Source organism: Equus quagga, chromosome 3, assembly GCF_021613505.1.
Source record: "Equus quagga isolate Etosha38 chromosome 3, UCLA_HA_Equagga_1.0, whole genome shotgun sequence".
Taxonomy (NCBI): domain Eukaryota; kingdom Metazoa; phylum Chordata; class Mammalia; order Perissodactyla; family Equidae; genus Equus; species Equus quagga.
The window spans coordinates 84,894,676-84,918,637 of NC_060269.1; the positions used below are offsets into that span (position 1 = coordinate 84,894,676).

At 41.3% G+C, this 23,962-nt stretch overlaps 1 protein-coding gene across 3 annotated transcripts in view; it reads left to right on the forward strand.

Moving 5' to 3' along the window:
- GPRIN3 (GPRIN family member 3) overlaps positions 1-18,269 on the forward strand; it is a 63,426-nt gene extending 45,157 nt beyond the window's left edge. For all 3 annotated transcript variants that reach the window (XM_046655883.1, XM_046655881.1, XM_046655882.1), the window contains one exon: positions 13,098-18,269. In XM_046655883.1, coding sequence (XP_046511839.1) covers positions 13,211-15,544 — 2,334 coding nt within the window. In that variant the 5' untranslated portion in view covers positions 13,098-13,210 and the 3' untranslated portion in view covers positions 15,545-18,269. The remainder of the gene's footprint in view (positions 1-13,097) is intronic.
- Positions 18,270-23,962: the final 5,693 nt, after the last annotated feature.

The window sequence follows — 23,962 nt, forward strand, 5'->3', positions numbered from 1 at the left end:
CCCTACAGTGAGCTTCATTGTTCATAAGCCCTTACCAGTTATTCTGTTTACTTTCTTAGGCTCAATTCCCAGAAATAGAATTATTGGTTCAAAGGGTATAGATCTTTGTAACATTCTTGTTCTCTCTATCAATTTGTGCTCCCATACCAAGACTGAGAATGCCATTCTCACCCCGCCGTGGCAAACCATTAAACGTTATATTAATTTTGCCAATTAAAGAAGCAAAAGTAGGGTGTTTTGTGTTAATTTACGTGAATATGGTATCATATATTGTGATTCTCAACTCTGCAGGCATGTCAGCCTTCACCTAGGAAGCTTCTTAAAAATTTTTTGCATCTTATAATTTTAGCTACAAGTATATTACATTGTTACAATATAAGTAATAAAACAGCATATTAACTTTTTTCTTGCTTTTTAATCTACTATAAAATATTGGTAAATATATTAGGCCTATACCAACAAAATATAGTGGAGCGGGGAGGGGGGGAAGAGAAGGTGGGAAGGAAGGAAGGTCCATCAATGGTATAGTAAATAAGCATTCACTGAAATGCTATTGAAACTCAAACGACATTTTAATGTTTAGCCTTGTACAAAATCGTAGTGATCTGGAGTTTTAGTGTCAGCATAGTGAATTCGTCACAAAGTTTTAAATGTTCCAGTATAGTTATAAGGATCTCTAGATTGGAACAACAAATCTGAAAGGATATTGTTTAATTTTTGGCATTTGCTTTAAATTTGTTTATAGATTACCTTTTCTCTTAAGTATTTTAAGCAAAAAGAGGTATTGTAATCAGTTACTGAGAAGCCCCCGAATGAGATGTACCCCATCTAGGGATGGAATTACAAATTGCCTGTTTCCATTCATAGCAGATGTCTTTAGAGGAATGGAATTCACTGTCTAAATTAGCCAACTGAAAAAAGAACACTGCTAGATATATCTCCATTCGTATTCAGACCACATCTCCTTAAATGAAAGTTGAGGCAAGTATAAGAATACTGATGGTAGCAGTGTAACTCAGTATTTTGAACTACAGTTATCCCCCAAAACATTCAGAATGTATAGTTGCTTTGCCTATGTATGTCCTCAAGGAGAAGCCTGTCCTCAAATGCAGTCAGTAAAAGCTAAATGACAATCATAGAAACCGTGGCCTACTATGAAGGCAGGCTGAAATCAAAAAGGCAATAGTCAGTACGTTTGCTGAGAGCTCATTATGGGCTATTCACTGCTCTGGGCACTAGGGGTACATCGGCGAGCAAAAGTAGACAAAAATGTTGCCTCCTTGGAGCCTACATTCCAGCAGGGAAGACAGTCGATACACAGTACTCACAATAAGTGGGTCAATGTTTTGGTGTTTTAGAAGGTGATTAGTGCTATGGAAAAAAATAAGTAAGCACAGTAGGACTTCAGAAGTGACAGAGTGGAAGTCAGAGGACTTGCGATTTGACAGTAGCCAGGTTTGGAGGGACCTCACTGAGAAGGTGACACAAGAGCAAAGAAGGAAAGAAGCCCCGGGTGATCCCTCCACTTTACTTCTCTAACCTCCCCTCCTACTCAACTCCAACTGCCTGCTGAACTCTTAGCTCTTCCCCATGCCTCCTACCTTTGCACTAGCTGTGCCCTCTGCCTGGAGCACAAAGGATGAGACAAAAGGTGCAGAGTGCCCTGAGGTTGGTAAGACAATAACTGAACTGCTATACAAGATGACAGATGGCACAATTGCTTCTGGTTGATGCTATCAGAAAAGGTCTTAGGGAGGAATCATCTTTCAAAAATCCTTTTCACATTTACCACTTGCTGTCTTTTCTCCACATACCTCATGAATTATTTTCCCCTGTGTCATGCTCTTGGAGGCAGTAGAATTTGGGAATTTGACTCGCTTGGTTTTGGATTCCATCTCTTCCACTCAATGTACAGCCCTGGCTGGACATTAAATCCAGAGGTGGATTTTTCTGAGCCTCAGTTTTCTCATCTGTAAAATGAAGATAATAATCCTGCGTTGAAGCTTGTCGTAGGAAAAGTGAGTAATATACAAGGTCTGGCAAATGATCATGAGAGAGGACACCGGTCTTGAAAGATAAATGGATCAGAGAGTATAGGACAATTTTTAAATTGTGCTAAGGAAAATGTATCTAATTTTATAGGTAACAGGGAACCATTAAAATTGTTTTGTGCAGAGAAGTGTTGTATTTGTATGTTTGTTTTAAGACGATCACGTTAGCAGCAAGTGGAGGCTAAGTTTTGGAATTGACTAAACGAGACCAAGTCGTGTGACAGTGCACTGTTGTGTGACATGGTCAGTTCAGTCAAGCCTGGTAGTGACAGAAGAGTGGATTTGGTAACTGGCAATTAACATATGTTTTCTAAACTTTGTATCTTGACATTTAGTCGATTCTCTTAATATAGACAAAATAAATTTTTCTTAATCATTTTCATTGATGTTTTGACCCAATTTCATAGAGTTTGGCTTCAGGTCATCCTTGGATTTATTGCTTCAGGAATGTATAATTTGAGGACCAACTGCTAGAGCTACCAGGAATAGGAAAGGGGGCAAAAAAAAAAAAAAAAACCAGAACTCAACTGATAAACAGGAGTCAGAGAGTCTGGGAAAAGAAACTTAAGTAAACTTTATTTTGTGGCCCAACAGACATCACTTTAAAAAGCATTTCTCAGCTGTTGACTTTGAAAAATAATTATATTGCCGAGTTTGGAGCTTGTAGATAACCAAGATGGATAAGGAAATTATGGTTTCCTTTAACTAGTTGCATGGCCAGGCTGACCTCCTTGCCTAGCAAAGAGCAGAGGGAAAGCGTGTGGAAGGATAGACCAGCATCAGTCCATCATCACTGACAGAAAAGCATAAATGTTCAGTGTTGCCTAGGCCAGGAACACCAACCTTTAAATTTTTTTATTATTTTTGAGTAGGTAATACATTATATGGTTTAAAATTCAAAAAGTACAAAAGGATATAGAGTGGAAAGTCTTCCTTCCACACGTCCCATCCGCCGGCACCCAGTTCCCCTCCTCTGAAAGCATCTCTTATTTATCCTTTCAGAGATATTTTATGTATATACAAGCAAAAGATACTCATTTTTCCCTTTTTAATACAAATAGTGGCATGTTAAATATACTGCTTTGTATCTAAGGAGTTTTTTAAAAATTATTATTGCTTTTTTTTTTTTGTTTTACTTAATATATTTTGGAGATTGTTCCATGGCAATACATAAAGAGTTTACCCATTGTTAAATACGGCGCATCTTATACCATTAAATGAAAGTGCCATAATTTTTGCAACTAACCCTCTCCCTATTAATGGACAGTTAGATTGCTTCTAATATTTATTTTATGCAGTGAATAACACTTGTACATATATCAGTGAGAACATTTATTTATTTTACTCATAAGGTTAGTACCTAAAGTGGAATTGCTGAGTCAGAGCATATGTGATCTTGTATCTTTGGCAAATATTGTCAAATTGTTCTCTACAGAAGTTGTTCAGCTTTGCATTCTCACAGGTAGAGTATGAAGAGCATTACCTTTGACTTGAGAGCAGAAAACTGCATCATTAATTCCTGCCTAGCTGGAGTAAGTTCCAAGTCTCTGACATCAACTCAGAGGTATTCATTCTAAGGATGTTTCTTTCTGCGCTCATCTCCTACATCAGTGGTTCTCGACTGGGGATAGTTTTGCCTCCCAGGAGACCTTCGGCATTGTCTGGAGACCTTTCTGATGGTCACAACTGGAGGTGGAGGTGCCTCTGGCATCTAGTGGGTAGAGGCCAGGGATGCTGCGAAACATCCTGCAGCGCACAGGATGGGCCAGCCCTCTCCCTCTCCCCACAGAGCACTATCTGGTCCAAAAGACCAGCAGTGCAGAGGTAGGCCAATCTGTCCTAGATAAACATCTACCTCCTCTCCATCATATTGAATACATCCTACAAAGCTTAGGATTCTCCACTCTTTCTAACCTAAGGTCTAAGACGAATAAAATGGTAAGTCCTCTGGGCTTCCACAGTATATTTGTTTTTTGCTTTTTGTTTCTTTTACAACATTTATATTGCACTGAAATTAATGATTTGCAGCAACTGCAAACTCATCAAAAACATGAATGTATCTTATTTACATTCATGTCCTGGGTGTCTGGCAGTCGGCTTGTTAAATGAATGAGTGGATGTCAACAGTATTTCCTGATTGTCGCAGCGTGACTTAAGGGATTATTTTATTTTTAATCAAAGACTATTCCTTTTAATTCTTACTTGCTTCATCTCTCTCTTCATTTCACATATCCACTTTTCTTTAGACTTCCGCAGGCAGTTTTCTCTAGCCTACAGAAGAATTGTATCAGGAATTGTCAATTGAATAAGGCATGTTGGCCTTCCCCCTGATTTGAACTTCCATAGAGTATAGTTTATTACCACAGCGTTAGTCACTTAATTATGTACTATCTTGCTCACTTACGGCTTCTGACTGAATTTGTCTTGTCTCTTCAAATGGATTGAAATCTCCATAAGGGCAAAAATCAAAACTTTGAAGTACCTTATGATGCCTCGCGTAGTGTTTACAGACTCTTCAGAGTGATACAACAGGAGAGTGACAGGTCGTTTGATTCTCTTTTTTCAAAATCACAACTCACAGGCCAAACCCAAAGAAGATCCTGCCCTCCGCAAAGAAACTGCCTTCTCAAGGGAAGAGCACCCCAGAGTCCCTCAGGCAGAAGGGCAGCACTGCGGAAGGTCCAGACGCCAGGCCCTACAGAATCGGTCCACGTTGTAACTGCCTTCTCCCAGGTCTCCCTGTTTCTCTAGGAGCAGAAGAGCCCCACTGACATGCTCCTGGCACAACCCCCTTTGCACATCTCTCCATTACTGCAAATACTGCCACCAGACACTTTCCCATCTTTCAACATGATTAAAGACCCAAGAGTGGGGCTGGGAGGAGAGACTCCTGACTGGTGTCTCAAAGCAGAAATCGCTAATAAGCTTTCAGCCTGCAGCCAGGAGCAGGGGTCTCTGCGTAGGTGCCCAATCTGCATTTGGGCGCCGCCTTTACCAGAGGAAAGCAGGTGGAGTGGAGGCCTGGTTTTAATGAGAACCCTACGGCGTGGGGGGAAGTGCCGCAGCCAGGAAAACAGCGGCTGGTCAGCAAAGTCAGGGAGGAACAAAGTAAGGACAAGGATACTTGTTTGCAAGGCTGAGTGGCGCTAAATATATCCTGCAGAAAATTGGGATGCAGGGCAGCTCTGATCATATCAACACACGATTTTAAAATGCAAATGCAAAAAAATGCAAATACAGAACTGCTTAGTTTATTTCTAATAGCTTGTTGTTTAACCACCATTTAGTCCTGAGATCCTGTTGCATTCTCTTTGCAATTAAAATAAGCTGCAATTGAAGTCCTTCAAAGCTGACTTGCACAAGAAGAAGCAAACATTCAGATTTGAGTATCTGTCAGGCAAACGAAGTAAATGATAAGAGGCAGCTTGATTAGAGAAGGCAAAAAAGAACAAAAGCATTTTAGTAATTTCTTCCCTAGAAGAGTTCACATTTCTTTTTTAAAAAACTTATTTTAGGCATTTTTAAACAGCAACTTTGATATTTAGCTATGAATTATCTCCACGGGTTGAAAAATGGAGCTATTGAGAGGTTAATTTTTCAGGGTTATTAAAGCCTCAGTCTTGATTTTGCTGAGAAAGAACCCAAAAGTCCACGTCTCCGTCTCCCAAATCTAAAAAATAGAGCTCATTATTGTGTTAATTTTCAAGTTAGCTGAAAGTTTCTTCTTCAAATGGTAGTCTTTAGGCAGGGGTTTAGGAGAACGTAAAGTAAACTTATTTAAGTGTTGGACTGTTGAATAGGGATTCTCTATAAAATACGTGGCATAGTTCATGCCTTCTTAGGTCAATGATGCCCAAATAATAATAATGCTAATTCTATCATCTTCCAAAAACCATGCTAAGTGTTTTACTTCATTTAAGCTCTATAACAACAATTTGAGGCAGGTAAATTTAATTTTGTGACATTTTCCCTTAGACAAAGGATATCAATAAGCAGTCCTGGAAAGGTTCCCAGGCATAAACCCCCGAAAATTACCTGCAAATGTGTGTGTGTGAGCACGTGTGTTTCTAGGGAGAGGGCCCAGAGTTTTCATAGGTTTTTCAGAAAAGACTGTGGCCCTTAAAACATCCAAATGGGCTTAATCATTATGAACAGCAGGAACTTCTGTGCTGCCTGGATCACCTCCGTCGGCCTGAATTAGTCAGATGGCTTCAAGGCTATATTTCTGGAGTTTTCTATTGTTTCCCTTGTTGTCTGATGATACTTCTTGCCCAGATGGATGAGCTTGCCTCCACAAAAAAAATGCCCCTATCTGTCCCCTGTGTGAAATTGGTTACCAGCGTGGACTCTGGAGCCAGAGGATCCGGATTTAAATCTGGTCTCTACCCTTACTGCTTGCATGACCTTGCCTCAGTCTCCAGATCTGCAAAGCGGAACTCCTAGTAGGACCATCCTCACAGAGTTATTTTGAGGATTAAATAAGTTCACACACAGAGCAATGTCTAGAATATAGACAGCAATAAATAAGTGCTTCTACCATATGATTCTCATCAATTGTGAATTTAGAGGCCGCCGTCTGTTCAAATTGTATTTGACAAAAGAGGGAGGATATATTTGGGGTCTTCATGCTGCATAACACCGTTCTTTACTTCTTGGTTTTTGTCCAGCCCTGCTTACGATGGAATTCAATGTGATAACAAGTCATGCATTCATTTTTCTAGAACAGTGTTGAACAAAAAGAAGAACTGGATAGGGAGAAGGGATGCAGCTCGTGTCTCATGAGCCTTTATTAAAGGAACGGTAATAATTGAAAGTCCACATGACCCTGTCAGTGGCACTAAGCAAGCAGCCTTCTTTTCTCTTCAGCCATTCAGACTTGCTTTAGAGACAGTTCGAAGGGAAAAACCAATTTTTCAGTCAGTATCTTTGAAAAGTGCATTTAAGGCAGCTGTTAGTGTGAGGGTATGATTTTCTTCAAGGAAGAAGAAGGAACTGCTTTTCCTAGGCTGTGGGTGTATCCTAGGATTGAATCACCTCTCCTGAAAACTGCACACTGGCAGGATCTGCTGGATTCCGAATGCAAATGATCTAGGCAAAGGTTCCTGATTAAAGGGAGCAAGTAGAATCAGTGGAATAGCATGCCAGATGACATTTTTTTGCTTTATCCTTTTCTTGAGGATTCGTAGTCTCTTACTCTTGCCTCACTGTTCTCTCAGGGTCTTTGCATCATCCATCTGAACTAAAAGCTGCTGTCAGATGGCTGGAGACAGAGGTACTCATCGAGGTCCCTGTAACATTTGCCTAATGTCACTAAAGAAATGTGATGACACCCCAGAGCCCTTGTCCCTGCAATGCAGCCCTTCTGAAGTGGGCAAAGGCAATTGCTGCCCACAGGATTATCCCCATGACCTGCAGTATATCAGCATCCTGCTGGTGGTCCAGAACCACCGAGCCTCTCTCCGTTCTTTCTGTCTAGTGCTCGTCCCACCAGAGAGCCTTGGAGCAAGTCACAAAGGGATGAGATTCCCTGCCGCCTGTCTTATTAAGCGGGTATGTCCATTATGAAAATAGGCAGCATGGCATAGTAGTGGAACCCACTATTTTCAGAATGAGCAGTGGTGGTGTCAGCTTTCAACAAGCCAGACTTTTCATAAAGTGACCAGTTATGAATGTCCTTGTAGTCAGTGTTGATGCCATCCAGGCTGCCCTTGAGTTTCAAACCACTTGCAAAAAGGCTCTCTCTCCTCTGGAGAGATATATATTTTTTTTAAATTTTTCCTTTCTTTCCATTTTCTTTCCAGAGTTACAGATAATAAGGAAGCGGCATAGATGGGACCTAGACATTAGCATCCACTAGAATTCAGTTCAACAGGAATTATAGGTATTCAGCCTTGAGACAGTTACTTACCCTCTGGGCTTCAGTTTCCTTCCGTGTAAAAGGTGGATGGTGTTAACCCTGCAGGCCTGCTGCACTGCCGGAGCAAGGCTTTAAATCTTTGCTTGTGGTTTTAAGGGCAAAAGTGCTAAAGGGAGCTGCTATCGAGAATCCAGTTCCCATCAAACTTAAAGACAAACTCACTTAGAGATGCCATTAGCCTCGGTGTGATTCATGAGCGATTCAGAAGGAATTCAGAACGGCGCAGAGAGTCTTATAAGAAAACCCATATTCTCCAGTGCAGATGACAAAGACTCCCGCCTTGACCAAACTTTCCTCAGGCTTCTCTGAGCCCTCTTCTCAACTAGGCCTCAGTCTTGGTCTTCCACGGCTGTCCTTGCAGAGTCCAGTTTTAGCAAGAATCCTTCTAAGCCAGTTTAGAGAGAATCCCCGACCCTTGATAGCTGATCATCCTCAATATCCAATCAGATTCCTCATCCCACCATCCCCCTGGTGATGGCTGCCTGAGCTGCCTTCTGCAAGAATCCTGAGAAGAGGTTTAGCAAGAATCCCCCTGCCCTTGATGTCTCCTCTTGGTCATTTTCCAGCCACTGACCACCCCCAGCCTGCTCCTTGGTTATAAATCCCCGCTTGTTCTTGTTGCATTTGGAGTTGAGCTCGATCTCTCTCCCCTCCTGCAGTAGTCTTGACATTTATCACAATGTCTTCCTTACCATTTTAACAAGTGTCAGAATAATTTTTTCCTTAACACAGATCAAAGCTTAAATATTGAGCTTTTTAAAAGAGGCTAACACTTATAAAATGCTTAATATATGCCAGGATGCTGTTTCTCCTAAAGCCTAAATCTATTCTTCACAACAGCCCAGTGAGGCAGTACTATGATTATTCTCCTCAATGTATACATTAAACTGACACCTGAGGTTGAGTTACTTGCCTGAGCACACAGTAGGAAGTGGAACTGATTCTCATGTGGGGAATCTGGCCAGAGGGCCCATGCTCTTAAAGGTAATGCCAGACTGCCCTCAGCAGACTAAAATTTAAGTTGGGAAGTCTACTCTGTCAGTGCTCTCAGAGCAAAGCTGTCAAACTCAGCTGCTCACGGGAGCACGGGTACTACTGTGACGGAGTGAGGCGGGGCAGGTGGGGAAGGGGCCACCTGGAGAGTCCTTGCCCTCAGCAACCAGCCCATATCAGCGCCATCTAGAGTTGCTATCTGGAAATGCATACCTTTGGAGTTTTTAGAGGGAAGCAAAAAGAGCAAAATCTGGATTTTTATGAAAAGTCTCTTTAATTCAAAAGGCAAAGAAAGAAAAGAAAGGGAAGGAAAAGGAAGAGGGAAGGAGGGAAGAGAGAAAGGGGAAAGGGAAAAAGAGAGGAGGGAAGGGCAAACTACGCAGGACACGCGCACACACACACACACACACACACACACACACCTGCAGGAGGGACTCATTCAGTCTGAGGGCCACCTATTTGCAACCTCATTTTTAGAGGTTAAATCTTGTCATAATGGACTGTGGAAGATTTTAAAGACAACTCTGTAAACCACCGAGAAATTACACTTTTAAAATCTCCTATGTGTCTAACCTGTTGGAGACTAAAGATTTCTGCTGTTTCTTGGGGAGAGGTGTGGGGAAAAGGCATGGGTTGGGGGCTTGCCTCCGGCCGGCCATCTCTCTAGGGCCTTGGAGATGCTGTGACGGTTACATTAGCAGTTAGGTTTGAGAGTAGTGTTGATTTCCTCTCTGCCTGTCAATGAAGAGATTTCTAATTACAGGTGTTAGCCAAGCAATCTGGGCTTTTCTTCTTGAGTCTTGATTTGATGGATAATTTAACCTCCATTAACAAAGCAAACAAAAGAAAACCCCCCTTCAAAGTCAAACTAGTACAATCAGCTATCCGTGCGAAATGGAAGTAAATGCAGTGACTTCTGAGAGTTTTGTGAAGTCCCTCATCATTTTTTAAGTCTCTCAACTTTCAGTTGCTGAACTTTGAGCTGTTCGCATTGTGCAGTCCTCTTGGCAGATCAGGTTTCTTGGCTCCAGGCGCATGACACGGGAGACAGTCTGTACTCCTGGCTTTAGGAGACCTTCCAGTTTTTTGTAGCAGGTGTCCAATGTACTTATTTTTAATTGTCTAAACCTGGATTACAGAAATAGAAAGTTTAATAAATAAGAACAACCATTTTCTTACTTCCAAAAACAGTACTCTTTTTAATTGTGTTTTCATTAATATTTCATGCTATACATTAAAATTTCCTGTTATTTTGAAGTTTGGCAGGGCATTAATCATGGCCATTTAGGAGGCAAATGGGATCAATCAACACTTTTTCATGCGCAAGACCCTGCAGTGTGTCCTGCGGAGTAAACTAAAAGAAATCAATCAGCTTGTCCCCTTCCGTCCTGGGGCTTGAAGGACTTTCAGGGAAATGAGGCATTTATACAGGTAACAGCGGTGCAAAAACAGTGCATAAAAAGCACAATACAAAGGACACAAATGACCATAGCTGTAGGACTTTAAAAAGAGAGAGAGACTTTACGCCTGGAAGGCATTAGAGGGCTTCAGAACGGAAATGGGATTTAAGTGGGGCCTTGAAGAATGGGCATTTTTGAGAATGAGGAGGGGAAGGACTGGGAGGAAAGGTGCGATAAGACAGATGCGAAAGAAGGAGATGGAAAGATGGATGTGGGGCACAGCAAGTGGGTGCCACAGAGAACTCCAGTGAGGAAGAAATGAACATGAACCTGGGGCAGTGGTTTGAATGAGCAGAAAGCAGTTGAGATCAAGGATGGGAAAATATTCAACCCATTAACATGAATAATGAAGTTAGAAGGAAGAGCTATCCAGTAAGTTGGACTTATTGTTAGACTTCATATGATAGTAGATCAGCCAAATAACATTGAACCAAAAGATACAATGATATATTTTCAAAATCTGGGCCCGACCAGATTTGCCTTTACCTTATTTTGACCCTTTGTAGCCCAACTTAAGATTGTGCTGTTTGATTTGTTATCCGTCACATGCAAAGAAGTAGGAGCCTTGAATTTGGGGGGTGGAAGGGTCCTTAGAAATCATATAATTCATTTTGCCAACAAGTTAATTTGGGCTCCAGAAAGATTAAGTGTTTAGCATGGGGTCAGAGTCTATGGGTAATGAGGTAATATTAAAACACCGTCATCCACTAGTTTCTGAACCATTGCTCTATCCACATCACCCAGTGCCTGGTTATTCTTCCAAAAAAAGGTTTATATGTAAACACACACAGATAAATTTTCAGATGTACTTTGTAAAATTCAGTATTTTCCCACCTTTGGTTACCTCTCTCTCTCTTGCCCTGTCCCCAGTTCATCACACGCCCTCCATTTAACACCTAATATGTCTCCTTCTAAATATTTTTAGACTTAATATAATCATATACAAACATATCTGCACCCACACGCAACACAAACCTATGGAGTGTTTTAGGTCATTGTTTTACAAAAATGAAACACATATACCCTCTCCTCTACCTTGCTTTTCTCATTCAACCATACCTTGGGGAAATCCCTCCCAAGTGAAAAGTTCTAGCCTAATTAATTGGGGGGTTTTTGTTTTTATTTCCTCCCCAAAGCCCCCATACATGCTTGTATATTCTAGTTGTAAGTCTCTCTAGTTCTTCTGTGTGAGCTGCTGCCACAGCATGGCCACTGACAGAGGAGTGGTGTGGTTCCATGCCTGGGAACTGAACCCCGGGCCACCAAAGTGGAGTGCACTGAACTTTAACAACTAGGCCATTAGGACTGGCTCATTAATTGTTTCTTTTAATGGCTGCATAGTGCTTTCCAGTAGAGGCATGTCATGATTATTCTACCACTCCCCTATTCATGGAGATCCGTTTGTTTCCAGTTTTTTGCCTTTACAAATAGTACTTCAGTCAACATACTTATACCTCTATATATGCCGGCATGTTATTTCGTTTGATAAAATTGGGATCACTGGGTCAAGGACATCTGTATTTTTAGTTTTAGGAACTAAACTGTTTCCCTACGAAAGCTGTGGCCATACCCATTTCGTCTTATAATTAATAAAAATACTTCCTTTTGCTAGGTCTCCCCTGGCCTAAGAGTTATAACTCTTTTTTTTTTTTTTTTCAATTTTTCAAGTGCAATTGGTATAAAGCAATATCTCATTGTTAAATTATTTGCATTTCTTTGACTACAAATGCATTTGATCATCTTTTGAAGTTTGTTGGCTGTTGGGCTTCCTATCTGGCAAGCTGCGTTTTCATATTCTTTATCCATTTTTCCAATAAACTATTTTGTGTCCTTGTAAATTTTTAAGAGCTTCTGCTATATTATAGGTATTTCTGCCTGTCCTCTAGAGTGGCAAACTTTTTTTTTTTTTTCCAAATCCATTGTATTTCTTTATGGTATCTTTTGCCATGCAAAAGTTTTGAATTTTGATTAGTCATCTATGTTTATACTTTTTCTTATAGTTTCAGTATTTTCTGCCTTGCCAAAAGAAGCCCACCCTCCCTGCCCCTAGATTATATTATGGTTCCTAGAGTTTTTTACAGGATATTTATTTATTTATTTAACATGTTAACCTTTAATCCATCTAGGCTTTATTTTTCGAACTGGTGTAAGATAAAGATCTAATTTTCTTTTCTTCCAGATGAATAAACAGTTTGCCAGCATTTTATATTAAGTAATCCATCCTTTTGCCACTAAATTGAAGCGCCTCTCTTGTCATATATTAAATCCTTATTTATAGGTGAATCTATTTCTACATGTTCTACTTCCCATATCTGTTGAGGCCTATTTCAGTACTTACTGATTTGATTACAGTAGCTTTGCAGGATTTTCTGATATCTGGTAAATCAGATCACACAAATGACTTTTGAGGTAGTTATCAAACTCTTCGGTAAATACATTAAAAACCTATTTGCTAGACAGCAGTGGGATGCAAGCAGAAACTAATATATCAAAATAATACTTGCGTAATTAAAATATTTTTCACGAAATCGTTCTTCCCAAGGTCTATTTTTATATCAACAGATATGGGAAGAAAATATTTAATGTGCTTATGAGATCTTACACAAATGACAGTTTGCTGTATTCCAGTCCTTACATGCTGTACTGTATTAATGGTAGCGTTTCCTTGATTCACAGATTGACCCTTCAGAGGGCTCCTCTCTGACTGTGTCTTCGCGCTGAGCTACGACTGCTTCCCAGTGGGAGCATACTCAGGGAACAGCTCTGAGGGTTTCCTGAAGAGAAATTCCATGGGGACTGTACCTGACCCTCTAAGATCAGCTACAACTTCCCTGATTGCAGCTTCTGGAAAAGAAGAGGTGCCAGCTGTCTCACCTCCGCCTCAATCAGCCCTCCTGTGCGAGAACACCAATGGCCTTTCAGATGCTCCTGCAGAACCAGACCTCAGCCCCAGGGCAGCTACCAAGGCCCTGATGCACGCGTGTGAGCATGAGACCACTCAGCCAGACATGTCTTCTCCTGGCATCTTCAATGAGGTGGAGAAGGCATCTCCCACACTCAACTCTCCTGGCAATACCCTGCTGCCGGGAAGCAGCAAGCCCACAGCCCCAGGCCCGCATTCTGCAGCAGGAAAGGATCTTATAAACACAGCATTTATAATGCCAGCCACTCAACACACCCACCAGGCCATCCCAGGTGACCAGCCCAATGCCAGCCCCTCATCAGGACCTGAAGATATGCTGGTGAAATCACAGGGAACCTCAGATGGAGAGCAACCTGAGAAGTCAACTTGTCCTGTGGGAGGCACCCTTAGCAGCAGCAACGATCAAGTGCCCTGTGATTTTCCTTCCCAAGAAACAATCCAGGGAGCAGTGCACACTGCAAAGGCAGCCACCAAGGCGTTCAGTCACGCACCTTCTCCAGAAGGGCAGAGGCAGCCAGCTGTCTGCGGCTCCCAGGCCAGGTCCTGCGAATCTCCAGCAAGAGAAGATGGATGTTCAGGGACCAAACAGTCCTCTGCCACTGCCTCAGACGCCCAGGCCGTGACTTCTGTGACGCCTCCACCATCTCACCTCACTAGCAAAGGTTCCTTTCCTGCAGATCCGGAGAAGGTGCTGCTGCCAGCACAGCACCAGGCATCAAGGTTCAAAGAAGCGGGCACCATGACCAGCCAAGGTGAGGAGGGTGAGATCAGGGAGGTTCCCAGCAGGGCTCGGCAAGATGCTGAGGTGCAGGCAGTGGCGAGTGTCGAGAGCAGGTCGGTCTCCACCAGCCCCAGCATCCTCACTGCACTCCTGAAGGAAACGCCCGCTCCTGAGCGTTTCGAACAGCAAGAGCAGCTGCATGTCATTTGCCATGGCCGCGGCAGCGGGAGCCACACGTTGGAGCTATCTGACAACACCGTAGCCCCCGAGGAGTCGGGTCAGTGCCCCAGCATGATGCCAGAGGTGCGCATCCAGGCTGCTGCGGCTGTTTCCACAGCTTTCCAAGGAGAAAGTCAATCAGTGATCCCATCGGCTGAGGTCCTTAAAACCTCATCCACCCTTGTGGCATCCAGTAAGGCCCAGGATACGGGTAAAGAAGATGGGAGGTCAGCAGGAGTGACCCCAGTGAGGGAAGAGCCCACCTCTAAACAGCTTTCGGGAACTAATTCTAGCTCCCTGAAAGCTAGCCCCACGGACCAGATTTCTCTCAGTGGGGACAGTCAAGCTGAAACGAGTCGTGGCTTGGGGAAACCTGAAACCAAGCCGTCCGAGTTTGCAGTGAAAACCACAAATGACCACAAAACAGACCCAGATTGCAAATTCGCCGGCTCTTGTGGCCCTGCCAGCAAAGCTGACCCGTCTGGGAGCTTGGATCCCAATAATAAAGGAGATGCGAGAGAAAAGAAGCCTGCGTCCCCTCAGATAGTAAAAGAACAAGAATCTAGCGGCACCGATGTCCTCGATGCAAGAGCAAAGGCAGACGGCAAAACCCTACTGCTCAACCCTAGATCTCAAGAAAGTGGAGGCACGGGATCAGCTGCCAGCCCCACCCCATCCCCAGTTAGAAGGAACCAGGAGGGCGCCGTGGAAGAAAACAGACAGACCAAGACAACCGCCAGCCTGAGCCTGCCGTCTGATTCCCTGGGCGACTCCAGTCCAAGTTCTGGCAAGAAGACCCCTTCTCGCTCGGTCAAAGCCAGCCCGCGCCGCGGCAGCCGGGTCAGCGAGTTCCTCAAGGAGCAGAAGCTCAACGTGACCGCGGCTGCGGCTCAGGTGGGACTCACGCCCGGGGAGAAGAAAAAGCAGCTCGGTGCCGACGCCAAGCTCCAGCTGAAGCAGTCCAAGCGTGTCAGGGACGTCGTGTGGGATGAGCAGGGCATGACCTGGGAAGTGTACGGCGCCTCGCTGGACCCCGAGTCCCTGGGGATCGCCATCCAGAACCATTTACAAAGACAAATCAGAGAACACGAGAAATTAGTCAAAGCTCAAAACAGCCAGACCCGGAGATCCATTTCCTCAGATGCTTCTTCAAATAAAAAGCTCAAAGGAAGGCAGCACAGCGTTTTCCAGTCCATGCTGCAGAACTTCCGTCGCCCCAACTGCTGTGTTCGTCCCGCCCCTTCTTCTGTGTTAGATTGAAAAGAACGTGTGTGGAGCCCTTGTATGCATTTTCGGTCTTCGTGGGTGTTGGTCTGTGTCAAAGCTTAGGTAGGTTTTTTTCTGAGACCAGGAAGAGAAAGCAAGTATTAACTATAGGAAATTGCTGTTGAGAATTATGGGGTCCCTTGATTGGGCCTCCATAAATAAAAATATCATTTCAATTAGAAAGAACTAGAGAAGAGAAGCAAGTTTCACTGAAGGTTTATGACCTTAATTAAGAGGAAACAATATTCACTGGGTTTTTTAATATGGTGTGGCTTTTAGAACTATCATAATCGTTATACATGTGTCATTTTGTATTACTGCCTCAATTTATCACACTGTGGTGTTTCCATTAAGGTCCCTGCTTTATATTAAAAATAGTAATAACACTATTAGCAAAAACACTGTTATACTTTCTAGTCCTGTTGCAATAAGAATGCTGTTACCACATAAAATTTAAGTAGATGATAAGAACTATAATGTAAAAAGTTGAAACAAATCTGACTCAGATGATATTCAGTAAAAGCATTTAAATGCATAAAATAGCAAATATGAATTAATATTTGTAAACATCTGTAGAGAACCCTTTTTATAAACGTTGTTATACCTGTTAATAAATGTAAGAAAGTTATATTAGGAAAATTAGCTAAGCTTTTGACTGCCCACATAAAGCATGAATTTATTTATATAGGTTTTCCTGCACTGAAGGCGAGGTGCATCTCTGTGATTATGACCAGATTAAATCCATATTTCCTTACCCGAGAGGAAGGACAGGCCACTGAATTCTTGAAGAGATCATCGAATTATTGATAATGCTAAATTTTAACGGAGGTGTTCTCCCCTGACATTCTACTGAGAATGTTAAGGTTCTGGGGAGGAATCATAAATAGCCAATTACCAAACACTCTTTTTTCTGTGTTGAAAAAACGAAAGCATCCTGAGTAACAAAAACAGTATGTTTAATTTAGACTTGTAAACAGGATGTTGTTTTTCTCTTGCTTTGGGTCAGTAGCTTCTAATAGAAAATGAAGTCAGCACCAAGTAGGACATGAGCTTTCTCACAGTTTTTGTGTGTAGACTGGGGTCCCCTGATTGCTTAAGTTTCTAATCTGTGGTAAAAAGGTAACCTCTGCAGCCTTATTGATTTTAAGAGAAATACCATCGGATCTCATCCTCTGATCCCAATAAAAGGAGAGGCCTTTCCTAGAGCACGGTTTGAGCTTTGGGTGAGCTATGGCCCTTGAGAGCCCTCACCTGTCTCTGCAAGAGGAGCGTGTCCCTGGGACCTGCGAGTGTCTTGCAGGGCGCCAGCTGGGATGACCAGCAGTGGCTTGAGGGTTGGGTATTGTGAAGAGGAGCATGAGCCAGGGCCCGGGAGCGCCTCCCCTCCTGGAGTCACCGAAGGAGAGCGCTGGTCTCCACCTTGTATTTAGAAAATCAGACCGTTGGACGTTGGAGGGGTGCTGGTTGCCTTCTCTGGACTCATTCCCCTAGATGAGCCAGAAGAGAGTGTCCGGCCATGTATTCTCTCTCCAGAGACTCATAAATGCCATTTGTGCTGTAAATTCCCAATCTCTGCTTTGGCCTTTTTTTTTTTTTTTTTTTTCATTTTAATTCTCTTTTGCAGACTCCGAACATATGAGGGAAAATCATACCTGAACTTCAGCACCACAAGCTACACTGAACACAACCTACATTAGTTAATAGCCATTGATGTCTTTCAAAGCAATTGGACTGTACATGAAGCCTGCATACGTAGACCCTGGTCACAGCATTCTCAGAGCCCGACAACGTAATTACAGTTGTTATACTTGGAACTTAGAGTGAATTTTTTAATTAGGCACATTTTTCAGTTTTTTATCAATTGGCCTCTATTAAGAATGCTGTCTAAAGTAGAAATTATCATCTAATTAGCAATCAGATGACTATTAATGATTAGAGATCTAGTCTAAAACTCTCTCTTTTGGCCTTAAATACCCATTTGTATTGTTGGTGTTCGTGGCGCGTCTGTGGGAGATGCCTTTGCCATCTCTCGCTCACTGCCTACTTCCCTTACCTGTTGGCATACGTGCCGTGCATACACAGAGAACACCCTGAGTACACAGTAGCAGCTGTCAACAGTACCCACTCCAGATGGGTGGGCCCCAGGTTGTCCTCTGCTGGGAAGTGGCTAGCACAGGCTGTTCCTGCATTAAAAGAGGAGAAAAGGAAGAATTCAGCGTCTGGTAATAATATTTATTTTCATGAGTTTGGAGTAATCACATGATTTATAAATAGTTCAGTGAAGCAGAGGCCTAAGAGAGTTGTAGGCATTTGTCAAATATTAACTTAATTAGTTAATTTAATTTAAACTAAATTTGGTGTTGTCGTTGTGCCTCTCAAATTGAAACTTACTGTTTGATGTAGTAACTCTAACTGGTTTTCTTTGGTGCTGGAACTAACCTTTACTACTTAATCTTTATTTTTTACCTTTAGTCTTTACTTCTACCACACTCTAAAGATTGTCACAAAATATTACAAAAGCTTTCTTGTTGCTATTGAATCTCCTAAAAAGAACAGCTTTTAAAAACAGTAGCAGAAATAGATTATCAAATGGGTAAATAAGATAGGAGCCTATTCAAGACAGCAGTGTTTTTGCATTGTGATATCCTAAATGTTCTCACAGTAAAACTTTTTTTTTTAAAGGTTTTATTTTTTCCTTTTTCTCCCCAAAGCCCCCCAGTACATAGTTGTATATTCTTCGTTGTGGGTCCTTCTAGTTGTGGCATGTGGGATGCTGCCTCAGCGTGGCTTGATGAGCAGTGCCATGTCCACGCCCAGGATTCGAACCAACGAAACACTGGGCTGCTTGCAGCGGAGCGCGCGAACTTAACCACTCGGCCACGGGGCCAGCCCCTCACAGTAAAACTTTTATTTGAAAATTTTCCTTCACTCGGACCTGTGACGCAGCATAGACCTTCGGTACATCATTTGTGAGTCTTTAGGTTCATTCAACAAATGAAGGTGCAAAGCCTTGTTCACAGCATGGCAGCCTCTTTGAACTTGCTCTGCTGTTCCCTAGCTGCACGGCACACATGGGGTTGAAAGTTGTTTGTTTTTCTTTCTTAAACCAGTAGTAAAAGACAGATGAGTTAGAACAGTTTCTGGAAGACAATGAAACATTTAAAATGCTAAGATGCTATACAGCTTACCCAGTGAATACTAGAATTTTTAATTTAAATATTGATTTTGCTATTTTTATGACCGCAAGAAAAATGTCATCGCTTCAGCTGTCACATGTTTATTTTTAGTGCTTTTCTAATTATGTCTTCCTGGATTGCTGGCGTTGATGCCACACACCAACTACTGTACGTCGAGTAAAATCCTAATTAACCTTTGTGTTTCGGATCAGTGGCGTAAGTTGAACATTTTGTTAGGTCAAAGTTAACCAGAACCCTTTTTGTTTGCATTCAAAATGAAATATTGATAAAATACATTCGTATGTTTTCCTACCTTGTCAAGTTCAGCTGTATTGAATATAATTTGTTTTTGATGATTTTTTAATCTTTAGAATTGTCCGATATTCGTTATTTTGGATACCAGTGTTCTCCATGTTATGGGTTAAATATAAAAACTGAAATAAATTTTACTAAATATGCAGGTGTAACATATTCCCTAGAGGCTGAGTTTGGGAACCAAGTCCTTAATAGGAGCTTGCTGTCTTAAAGTACAAAGCAGAAGAGGAAATGCTTTCGGTTGTGTCTCAGAGTATTGAGATTTTAGTGTTCCTAGCTTATTCTAATGTTATCCCTCTCATTTCTGGGAGTTCCTAAAATTCTGGGAATACCTGTAAATACCACATGAAGAATAGCATATGATGTGACTTAAAATTTGTTTGTAGAGGATGTATATGAACATGCTGTCAATGTAAATTGTTTGCCCTTTGCTGTATCCACTCCGTTAATGTTTTGCTGCCAAAATGTAAGAAATTATCTTCTCTCCCTCCTACATACTGTGCAAGTGTTAAAAATTTTGTGCACTTCTAGTACCATATAATTCACCACCCCCCATATCTACTTTTTCAGAATCAGTATAAAGAAAAACAATACTTTAGGATAAGGTTTGCATATATGTCTATGTGTTTTTACTGAATTCGGGCCCTTGTAGCCTTGTGTAGGCCTCTGCCTGTCTGATTCTCCCATCATCTACAGTGCTGCCGTGGAGATGACGCTGTTTACTCTCTCCTGCTTTGTCCTAAGTGGAGTCTGAGAAATGAGGCCTGCGAATTTCCCTTTGTGGTGATAATACAGTGAACTCAGCAGTATCTTGGCTAAGTGAGCTCACCATCTTATCCCTCCCCCGGTTTTGTCGACACAGTGAATTGGAAGTCTTGTCCACGTCTGCCTCAGTGTTTGCTATTTTATATTCAGATCTGGGCATTTTGTTTTCTGTTAGCAACGTTCCTTGATGCCATATGTGGCCCTTTTGGTTGAATCCGTGTGTGGGGCAGCTGCTGCCACCTGGCAAATAACAGGTGATGTGCTGACCCTCCTGTCCATCCTTGTAACTGTATCCTTCTTAATGAAATTCTGCAACTGGCTGAGTAATTATAAATGTCATCTGTGCAGACACACGGGCTTAAGGATGTCTACAAAATTTCAGACATTTTTGCAAAAGGGGAAAAACTAGTCTTGTAAATAGGAAACAGATTTCCATGAACTTTATCCCACCCTCGGGGAAAAATAATTCTCCTTGGCTACAAAAATCAAATAAACTTGATTTGCAATGAGCAAGGACATAAATGATGATCGATTGAGGTGGAAAAATTCTGTCTCACAAGTAATCAGTGACATCTGCCAGAGGTCATTACCGCTACTTTTAACTGTGAACACACCAGCTAAACTACTCACTTGCCACAACGAAATAACCTCTCTCAAAGTAGATCCAATACGTCTGTATATACGAGTAGATAGAAACAACAAAAAGTCCTGAAAAATTACTGTTGGCTCTTAGGTTTATCAAAGTGATGATAATTATAAAGGACATTTAAATAACCGTGGGCCTTGGTGAAATGACAGTGGAGGCCAGAGTGGTGCAACAAGATGTCATTTACAAGTTTGGTGGGTTTTTTTAAGACCCAGATATCTCAGATACTAATCATGAGAATAAAGACTGTTGACTATGAAATTAAAGACAAGCAATAATGTGCCAACAAGAGGCAGTTATACCAGCAAGTGCATGTGTTATGAGCATGCCATTATATATTACGGCTTGCTCTGTGAGGACTGACTGTAACCCACAGGAGAAATAAGCAAAGGCATTCTTTCTCCTTTCTTGCTGGAAAAACGTGTTTAGGAGCTCCATAAAGAGGTGCAGCCCTAGAGAGCATTGTTGGGATGTGGTTCACATCTCTGTTTTAAGCTAGCCAAAACAGAAAAGGAGTCACCTAAAGTCTCGCCAGCTTAAAACTCAAGACAGTTCCAACCGGAAACTTTGCTGAAATGGAGGGGCTAACTATGTGGTAATCCTTCTTCCTGGACGCTAGCATGTAGAAGAGCGATTCAGTTAACTCCGCCTGGAGGATTACCAGCCTTACCTATGAAAAAGGGGTTCTCAAATGAAAAATAGCTAAAACGTGAGTACTCACATCAAAAGGGGCCTCCAATAATGCCTTACTGAAAATGATGCTCCAGATGGGCGTTTCTAAGTACTACTGCTTCATCAAGTTTCTTTGGGTTCAAACTCAAAATCGATTGGCTGCCAAACAGTAGGAATAAAAATCACATATTTTACACTTCAGAAAAAGATACTGATGATCAGCCAGCATGGTGATAATTATGATGAGAGACACCCTAGTGATTTAAGTGTGTTAAGGAGAATTAAATGGGAGAGGAATGCTAACTTCTTTCTTGATCTCTTGAGATGTGGGGATGTCATCCACTTATTTCTGGGGTTAAAATTATAGCTTGCTTTTTGACATTGCTGCTAGCAGTACTCTTTGTTACTTTAAAAATTAAATTGTCTGTTCTTCAGCAAAACTTTCAGGCAGCTAACCAATTTTTTTTCTGATTTGTATTATTGCTTTTAATATCATGTAAAGGCTATATATAGTGCCAATTACTGAATGAGCAGAATGGGCTTACCCACGTTTATCGGCATCTCTTAATGATTTCAGTTTAGATTCCTTAGCATTTATTTTAACCACATCTTTGAGTAAATTACTTTCCATAATCTTCTCCATCATGTCTTAAAATGATGTTGGTGGATCAGGAGTTGCAGTATTATAGTCGTACTCCTCAATCCTTAGGGGAGAGGAGAGACGAATTCTTGTTTTAGGGGTATCGGGAGATGCCTTTTACTGAAGTTAAGACAGGTCAACAGGGCCTGACAACTCAAGAAAGAAATGAACTAACACTTACTAAATTTCTAAATGTATGTATCTCTGCTGTACAAATGTGTGAACAATATGTTGTGCAAATACTGTAGCAGGTTGTGGTATGTCAATACATTCTGTAAGTGTGTACAGTCTGAGTGGTTGGTTTTCTATTTTTATGTGTAGAAAAAAATAACATGCTGATCCCATTTTCAGGGCAAGTTCTGTCATCAGGTAGGCACATGTGCGAAAGTGAATAAAGCCAACAAAAGTCTGCATGTATATTCAGGACCAGAATTTGTCCTTTCATTTTTGAAGGTCAGAAAGGGCTGTTATTTTTTGTTTTTAATCATCTCCCAGAGTAGATAACATATTGTCATAAAGGCTGAACATAGTAATCAGGACATTGGCATGTTACTAAATGTGCCAGGGCTAATTACCCACACCATTAGTCACAGGTAAGGTCAGTTCTTTGACCACCGGGATGATTTACATTCCTCACACATCCTCTCTGTGTTAAGTGTGTGACTAGGATGTACATACTATGGGTGTGATTGTGTACATACCTTGTATGAATTATCTAAATCCTCAAAGCAGTGGCAGGAAAGCAGAAAGAAGAAACAGTCGTTCAAAAGCCTCACAAGGGCTAATCAACGTGTATTTGCATTTTCTCACATAAAAATGTATACATAACATAACTGTAAATAGCTTACCCACATAGATATGCACACATAAATGCATTTTATTCATACCCATATATTTAAGTAAATCACAAATTAAAACAACTAATTGAAAACTGCATCTTTCCATGATTGTTCCTTTTTACATATATTAATACTGGATCAGATGCTCCCCGTTAAGTGGTGGTACTCTCTGGTAGCAGATTTGGTGCTTAGGGCAGCCCAGCCCCACTAGGCCGTGAAAATCTAGTTAGCATCTCACTGAGGCTCAGACTGGTGGTACCTGAACAGCTGCAAAGTTTTAATGTTGTTCTTTAAGCACCTAATTTTATATCCGGAAAGGGCAAACACTGGGGAAAACCGATCACGTTTTATAGACTCCATTTGTACGTTTATTAGTGTGTTTATTTGCACAGACTGATAAAACCCCTACTTTTTTTAGAGATATATTCCTAGATTTCAAAAGAGTGTAATCACTCGAAGTGGAAGATGATTGCAGGCATTCTTCTCTTGAAATCGGCGAAACAATGTTTAGCAACACCAAAGAGAAGTCAAGGAGTAAAATTTTTTTTAAATTACAGGTGATGTTGGTAGGATAATAGGATATGAGTACTTGGGAGTTCCTTAAGATGGACTCAAATAAATTACTATTATTGATAACAGGTGATGCTGTGTGGGCTAGATAACAAGATTAGAGTCATTAGCCTGCAAATGTCAACACTGGGACAACATCACTGAATTGATGTTGCTTGAGTTTCTCTCATTTATTCTAAAAGGAAATAGTCTATTAGAGATCAAAAAGACTGATCTGCTTCCTAAAACCTAACATAATTTGATCCCTATTCCTTGACACTAAAAATTATGTTGGCTGGGTGTTAGGTTGAAGTTATGAATGGAAATACCAGAATTGCCCATTAATAGAGATTTCTGTGGTAAAGTGCAAATAGAACCACTTCTCAGTAGAAAGTTAATAATGCCATTTAATGCATATTTGTGTTTTAGAGAATGAAAGTGCCATCTTTATATCTTAGATAAAAATAAAAGGTTAACCAACCATAACAACACTACAATTACAGCTATAGCTGGCTGTGTTTTTTAACTACTAAAAACATAGTTGTTTATAAAAGCAGCATACCTGAAATCTTGATGTTTGTCAACATTTACCGTTGCTTAAAAGATAAATTTATGTAATTATTTTGGAAGATGTGTATTAATTTAAATGCCACCCAGAAAAATGATAGCTGTCAATGTGAGAATCATGTGTGTAAATACTCAGCTAAGACCAAAAGTCTAGTGTAATGTTAAATCACTAAAGAAACAGTAATTTTCAAAATGAAATTCCATTTGTGGATGTATCAATATTAGAATCTAACGCTGTGTTTT